The sequence below is a fragment of the Opisthorchis viverrini genome (genome assembly GCF_000715545.1).
Source record: "Opisthorchis viverrini unplaced genomic scaffold opera_v5_19, whole genome shotgun sequence".
In the NCBI taxonomy this organism is placed as follows: Eukaryota; Metazoa; Platyhelminthes; class Trematoda; order Opisthorchiida; family Opisthorchiidae; genus Opisthorchis; species Opisthorchis viverrini.
This window is the reverse complement of record NW_008751675.1, coordinates 780,120-787,677: the sequence shown is the minus strand read 5'-3', so window position 1 is coordinate 787,677 and position 7,558 is coordinate 780,120. Positions and strand designations below refer to the sequence as shown.

Sequence of the window (7,558 nt, the reverse complement as noted above, 5' to 3'; positions counted from 1 at the left end):
GGTCAGACAGCCAGGGAATTGCACACCAGAATCGGTGAGCATAAGCGTTCCATTAACAAACCACCGAGAAACGCAGAGGAATACCAGGCGTTAGTCAGAGATTCAGCAATGACAGGGCATGCTCTAGACACTGGACATAGGATAGATTTAGAAAATGTGGACATCCTGAGACGGGGTTTAAGATTCACACCACAGCGACTGGTGGCCGAGGCGGTGGAAATCGCCAAGCATCCCAGTGTGAAGAGAATAGAGGGGGTAGAACTTGCAAACGTGTGGAGAGCGGTCTTAGGTGACACAAGGCGGTTTGCAGTTATCAGCGACACCGTCTGGGTCTAAAAGTACAAAATCCAAATAGTGTTAGAGCCAGTTAACCAGCCCACCCCGTCCCCAAACTAACTGTCCCAGCCCCTTGGACGAACACAGGTGAACGAAATCTGTGAACGACCCCAAGAGGAATTTTCCATTTAGGTGTCCTAGACTGAAGAAGCAGGGACGAAAAAATCCGGGTTCATCATAAAGACGAACCCCCTAACCGATCCATCGTAAAGCTTATTCATCGCACTAATCAACAAACAGGGACATCAGACTGAACACTCAGCACTAATCACGTCACTAGTCATAAGGAATCTCACCGATTGGTTCCCTGACTGCCTTAAAACCCAATCAACCTACTTACTTACTCACTTGGCCTGACGAAGCTTTTGTGTCAAGAGCGAAACGTTGCCCAGCAATAAATCCACCGATTGTTTACCAAAATCCTCTGAAACGATGACTTCCCAATCGGTCCCAAACATTTTCCAATTGATTGGAAAGCAGTGCTACACACTTTTTTCACTTGTGCCTTTCAGGCGAACGACAGCCACTGACCGACAAGAGCAAAACCGATCCGGGAAACTTGGGCAAATGCCTTGATTCCGTGTATCAATCCGTGAATTGTTGAAAATCCCTCTCTTGAGGTTCCCGATACGGAGCTTTGGGTGACGCGTACTTTCTACAATCCCGAATATCAAAAGGAAGACTTGGGTACGTAATTCTACGGTATATTTGCACAGTGGTGAGCAAATGTGTACGACAAACCCTAATTGTTCACGTGCGTAGCGCCAACAAGTTCATAGGTCTATCACTGACCGGCACAGTGTGGTGTCAACGTCCGCACACCAAACAACGGCGAGCGGAATGATGGCTCAGCAGCGCGAGTTGCGGTCGTTCTTTCCGACGACGGTCTCGTGTTTCTCATATGACGTGCAATCACGCGGAACACACTAAAAACAAGTCAAGGCAGGCTCAGAAAACGGGGTATGAACACGCATGGGTAAGTGGGTCAACAGCGCACATTCACACACGGACAAACATGTCAATACACTAGTGTCGGAAAGGACGGCCTCTGCGGCAAAGTGAGTGGCGTGTACGAATAAGCAAACAACTGTAGCTCAAGAGTACATAGGCGGAGTAAATAAATGAATGGGTGAATTATCATAAGGTCAAGTTTGATTCAATACTCTTCACCATAACTCCTCCATGAAATACTATGCAACAGGATAAGGGTAAATGTGAACACTTATCATGGTATACTGAGTGAAGCGCCTTGAGTAAGCAAATGCGCAGAGGTAGTATGATTACCGTGTGCTGAGTTCTGGCTATATACCTACTTGGCAAATACTAATACGTAAATTGAGAAAACACTGCCTTGTAGGTGAGTATTGCTGGACAAAGCTCAAAGTTGGCATGATATAGTCCACGAGCGACTGTCCGAATTAAGTCATGTCGTATAGCACACACAAATTGAAAAGCCGCTGCGCCAGGCGTCGAGACGCTTTTTCCAGGCCAGCAACTTCATGAACCTGAGGCACTGTGTGGAAACTGTCTGGAAGTGGATAACACCCATATGCGTCACTTCCACTGACGGATATACGGGCTCGCCATAGAACCCTGCACCCGTAGTGGGTGGAACGGTCTGTTCACAGGTGGTTTTCAGAGCGCACCCCAAAAACCCGCAATGCGAATGAGCGCCGTTGTCTTCTGATAAATCTCTGCTGTCCACCGATGTTGGAGCGCACCCCAAAGAACCGCAGACTGACCGAAGATTGTCCTTTTGTGAGGCGACTTCTTCAGCCTTAGTTACCGGGGCGCACCCCGTGTAAAACTAGTCTGATCGGTTGTCATCCTCTTCTGGGGTAATGGGAAAAGCCAATACATCATTCACCCAAAGGTTGAGACACAAGTAACTTCCGTTTATCCTCATGTCCCTATCGAGTGAATTTCCGTTTCCAATGCAAGTCCACATCCTCCTCGTCCAACTCAGCAAAGCGCTCTTTATGCTCTCAGTTCGGGGGCATGTGCTTGCTTGCGCAAGACCTCACGGGAAAGCGCCTAAAATCGCCTTGACCTGGGTATCGTGTGCAGCTCTAAAAACCGCCGGAGGAGAAATACTTGACGTACCTGGTGCCCAAAATGAGAAAAACTCTCACGTTGTAAAGATGCGCGCTCTGAGCTTGAAATTCTACTTACTACGTCCATGTCGTGCGCTACAGGGGTCAACAATGAAAAACCTTTTGGCCTGAACCTCGTTCACACAGGCACAAGTAAGTAAGTCTCCTTGGATGCGGCGATACTGCACGAAATAGAGGTCAAGCACAGCAAGACTCATTTCATGGACCACGGATTTAAGACCGGCAACAATTTTCGCAGCAGCTCGTTGGACACGCTCAACGAGGGTTGATTTTATTGCTTTCAGAGCGGACGACTTGCTGTGCGTACTCAAGAAGCCGTCCGGCGTACGCCTCGTCGGATATCTAGAAGTCTATGCACGGAAGAATGATCCGCCGAATCACTTTTTTCTCATGGTGCAGTGAAAAGAACATGTTTGAAGGGAACCGGACCCAAATAGTTTTGGCATCTATCCTCGCGATGTCTTCTGGCTCATCCTCACAGTACGCAACAAAGACGTCGTCAAGTCTCCTCTGAACGACACATGGACGCACTTTTCATCATCCGGATACTACACATGACCTTCGCTCAGAGAGCCGAGTGGCCGAGAGGAAAATATCGTTCCACTTTCCACTGATTTGAGGATTATATATCCATTCGGTTGACACTGGCGTGAAAACTCCAGGGTTTCAGGTGGTCCGCAGACACAGATTTGATGGCGCATCTGGAAGATCGCTGATGTAAACCAGATCGGGCATGTCCCCAAGACGGAGCTTCAATTAACTCAATTAGCTCTACTGGAGGCAGTCACCTGATAATAGTTGTTCGAATCCACCTTTATTCATAATATTCTGCCAGATGAGAACGCATTAGCCCAGCGTAAAATTTCTCCTTGAATTTCGTAAAACACGAGCTTGTGGAACAATATAACATATGGGACTCGATTGAATGCTTATGAGAAGCCGAAAAAATGACCTCCAATATAAGTAGTTTGTCGTTGGCTTGAGCTAAGCTGTGCGTAAATAAGAGCACGTTCGTGGCGCACGGGCGCTTTTGGAGGAACCAGTGATTTGTTGGGGACACAAAGGTGTTGATACTGGAGTGGTTTATTATGGAAACTTCAGAATGTGTTTGTGATGAGTTCTTTGATGAGTTCTTAGATGACTTCTTCGCAGAGATGTGTGGTGTTCTTTGTAGGCTTCGGATGTCACTATTGGACTGTCGTGGGTTCCTCGTTTCTGTCTGTCAATAAGAAGGCGGTTGGTTTGTCTCCTAAGCAAAGTTTTATGTAATTGAGCGTGCATTTACCCCCGATGGGTCGAGTATCGGTGCCGTTTTTCGCATATTCTACTGGTGGGTTTATTATTTACAGCGGTTTGCTATTTTACGGAATGCCGGTCTACTTTCCTTCCCCTGCAGTTCTGTTGTAGGAGAAAAGTTTGAATCTCTCCTTGAAGACCGGAAATTCCCCTGGGAAGCTAACGGCCCATTCGACTGCCTGCTTACTTTTTAGAAGGAACACCGAGTCAACGCTCTGAATTTTCTGGAGAACGGTCATTTATATCTCCTCTGCTGAAACTTATCCCATCTTAAGTGTGCCGAGTAAGATACGCATTTCTGATACGTCTGAACGGCTGAATATATGAATGTATGAATAAATGCATGGGGCAGCCTGAGAGTAGTGTGTGGGGCTCACGGTTAACGTTGGCGTGCAAGGAGTTGCCACCTTCATCTTAGTTGGGTCACACCACCGCAAGTCCACTTCATCATCCAAACAGCACACAAGTTCCTCCTTCTTGTCATCTAAAGCAATCATGTGCACAAAATGCAAATAACTTGTTATTTCCTGATTACAAGCAGTCATAGCCAGCACCTAATATCTGCTTTTTGTTATGCACTGTTTGTTTTCTGGAGCTGACAGCAGTGACTCGATAGCTGTTGATCCTTACTTTCCTCTTAGGTTTACACAGTAGATCTCAGTTAAGCCACGATTCTTATCCATTATCTAGAGATTTTGTTGCCTGTCCGCTTCTTACTTGTACAACGGAGACCCTATGTCATGATTCTTTGGTAAGCCAAAAACTTATGTCCGTTCCAACTAGTCCAAAACCTAGCCTCCCCTCTAGCTACCTCGACGACAAAGTTCGCACCTCCCCAAAACTAAGCACCCACTCTGGCCCAACTGGTACTTGGTTTCTAGATCAGCGAACGTGTTCACCTTTCCTGGGTCAATGTAGCTTGCTATTATCCCCTTTTAGAATTTTTCTGCCGACACCGTTGTATCCTATGACTCCTGACGCTCGCCGCACGCTACTGCTTCCATTCTATTTCTTCCTCGTTGCCCCTTTTCCCAAGCTTCAAATCTCGACTGCAGTTGCCCTAACGCCCCGTAGAACTGTTATTCATTTAATCTGGCTGGTTCTCGGTCTACACTCACACGGTCCTCCGACGAAAGGTACAGCATTTGTGACCTTGCATCTGCTTGACTCTGTGTCAATCTCCTCATCTAACCAAGATCCAGCTGCGACGGTAATGCGCGTCCCCTCTTCGATCGCGGCATCCATAACGACCGTTACGGAACTGTCCATAGACCGAAGCATGTCAGTGCAATGGTGGCATGGCACTGTCGTACCCAGTCAGGTGGCAATCTCGCAACTATTTTCTTCAGAATCTCCACTGCACCCCGTCGCCCACTGAAACCTGTAGCCGCAACTGCGAGCACATTCTTCATCTGGCCCCGTCTCTGGGACGAGCTCTTTCGTACCCAGTGGATTTCCGCTCAAGTATGGCTAGCCTGGTTTTTATGTTACAATTTCGGCTTGCCTCCTCCACAAGTTCAAATCCGTATACGGTGTTCGGGCCGCCCTATGTATTAGCACCTTGCCCCTGTCCAACCTACCCCCTGCATCTGACTACCCACAACAGTGCAACCAGTGAGTCTGCTTAGTTTCAGATTGATCCACGGCTTTGAGACCAAACGCGCCATTTGATCCCAATTCGGATCATTCCATCTCCATCCCCACTTTTGCTCGTTGTGACTCCGGCCGTTTACAAAACCGCTCAAGATCACCCATGTCGAGCGATGGTTTTCAGTTTTAGTTCATGTCAGCCTGTCATGTCTTTGAACTAGTCGGACCTCATGCCCATTGTTCCCTACAAGTTGGGAAAGAAACCTCTTATTATTAGCTCATCGGATATTCCCCACTGTTTATGACATTGTCTTCTTTTCGCGAAATCCGCACTATCTCCAGATCACCCAGTCATGCTTCACTCTGACTGTAAAACTATGATCATGCCAGACGGTATGCCGCCTACAAGTTGGGAATAAACATTATTATTATTATGTATGAGTTCCGGGTTCGTGGGCGGTAGCAGAATCCATGCCCCGTTGGAGGGTTTTATTAACACTTGGTGAGATATGTGCTTAGGTCAAAAAGCCACAAAGCGATACACATTCTCTGCAAAGGTGGAAAGTATGATACTCCAGTGACTCTGAGCTGGCGGTGGATGCTGACACGGCAGGGTTTCTTTCGGCGCAAAGTGACGCAAATATTTCTATTTCATGTGCTAGTTGTTTCTGGATCTGTGTGCCATGACGGCCTCGTCATGCGGGATTGCCCTGAAATCTCGAAATAAAATTAACCAGTGTGGACCCAGCCATTTGTCTGTTGGGATGAAAAGCGGAGAAATGTGAGTAGCGGAAAACGGCTTCGAGCCATGGCCCACGGATAACACACTCATCAGCATGAACCAGCAAGCCACAGTTTTCTTAATTTAGCTGAGGCACTTGGCCTCTTTTGCTCGGAACGTTCGCTGTCACATTAGGCTGTAAGCTCGCCACTGCCACGTGACGCTACTTTAACCGCTAGTTTGCTTGGTTTTTTCCTGTGAACAAATTGACCGTTCCGGTTTACTCATCGGTACACAGCGGCTAAAAGTGATCTTTGGAAGGCTGGTGTTCTCGAAGACGCCACGTTTGAAGTATAGATTATTTCTGAATAGTGGATTTCTCCGGGTGTTCCTTTGGCAGCTAGTTTGTTTGATGTAACCCCTTTTACGGGCAACACACGCCTACAACAACTTTTGTTTTAACTTGTTATCAGAATTAACTGAAAGTTGTTATTTACCTCCAATGGGATAATATTCTGGCTAACTCTATAGTCGGAATAATGTGTGGGATTTAGGTTGGCCAAAGAAATATACAGAGGTAGAACGAAACCTATGTAAGATGGCAGGTAGTTTTCTGGTGCGTTTTGGAATCCTTTGGATGCATGTAGTAAATAACAGCCAAACAGGGCGTCAAAATGAGATGTTGATAATGATAATGATAATGTTTATTCCCAACTTGTGGGTGGCATGCCGTCTGGCATGATCATGCGTTTACAGCCAGAATGGGGCATGGCTGAAGGATTTGCGGGTAGTGGTGACTGCACGAAAAGGGGACAATGTCACACACAGTGGGAGGTACTCGATTAAACAATAATAATATGTTTCTTTTGCAACTTGTAGGGAACAATAGGCATAAGGTCCGAGTAATTCAGTGACTCAGTTGGCTGACATGAACTAAAACTGGACAACAATTGCTGGCCATGAGTGACCTTGGGCGGTTGGGTAAATGGCCGGAGTCATAACAAGAAAAAGTGGAGGTGGAGATGGGCTAATTCGAATTGGGAGAACACGGCAAGTTCAGTCTCAAAAGTATGGTGCAATCTGAGAACAGACTCACTAGTTGCTCTGTTGCTGGGACGTCAGGTGTAGGGTTTAGGTTTGATGGGGACACAGAGGTGGTTGAATTTGAACGAGTAGTCCAATAGGTTGGAATGAATGTCATGGTGGTCGTTGGGGTCAATGAAACGAGTAGGCAAGAGGACACGGTTGAGGGGAGGAATAGAACAGTGCCGGGTGTGCTAACAAACTGAGTATGGCAGTGCCGTGCCACCATTGACCTGACATGCTTCAGTTTTTGGACAGCCCCGTGACGTCACATTTGAGGTGATTCGTCTTGGGTATGCAGTTCATTGAGCAGCGGTATTCATTTCAGCCTGGTCGAGGAAACAGGCTAGAACGAAGCCGATATGGGACTGCAGGTTTTCTTGGTCCGCTTGGTGATCCCGGAGTTGTAGATCATAGG

At 47.1% G+C, this 7,558-nt stretch overlaps 2 protein-coding genes across 2 annotated transcripts in view; both read right to left on the bottom strand.

The window, feature by feature from the left end:
- Positions 1–1,759: 1,759 nt before the first annotated feature.
- On the bottom strand, positions 1,760–2,284 carry T265_01735 (hypothetical protein; the record flags this gene model as incomplete). Its single annotated transcript, XM_009165825.1, has 2 exons — positions 1,760–2,143; positions 2,204–2,284. The coding sequence occupies 2 exons, from the start codon at positions 2,282–2,284 to the stop codon at positions 1,760–1,762; spliced, it is 465 nt and encodes a 154-aa protein (XP_009164089.1).
- A 3,747-nt stretch (positions 2,285–6,031) lies between these two features.
- T265_01734 (hypothetical protein) overlaps positions 6,032–7,558 on the bottom strand; it is a gene marked incomplete at both ends in the record, with an annotated part of 12,163 nt that continues 10,636 nt past the window's right edge. Inside the window, one exon of the mRNA XM_009165824.1 lies at positions 6,032–6,046. Within this exon, the coding sequence (XP_009164088.1) occupies positions 6,032–6,046 (15 nt within the window). The remainder of the gene's footprint in view (positions 6,047–7,558) is intronic.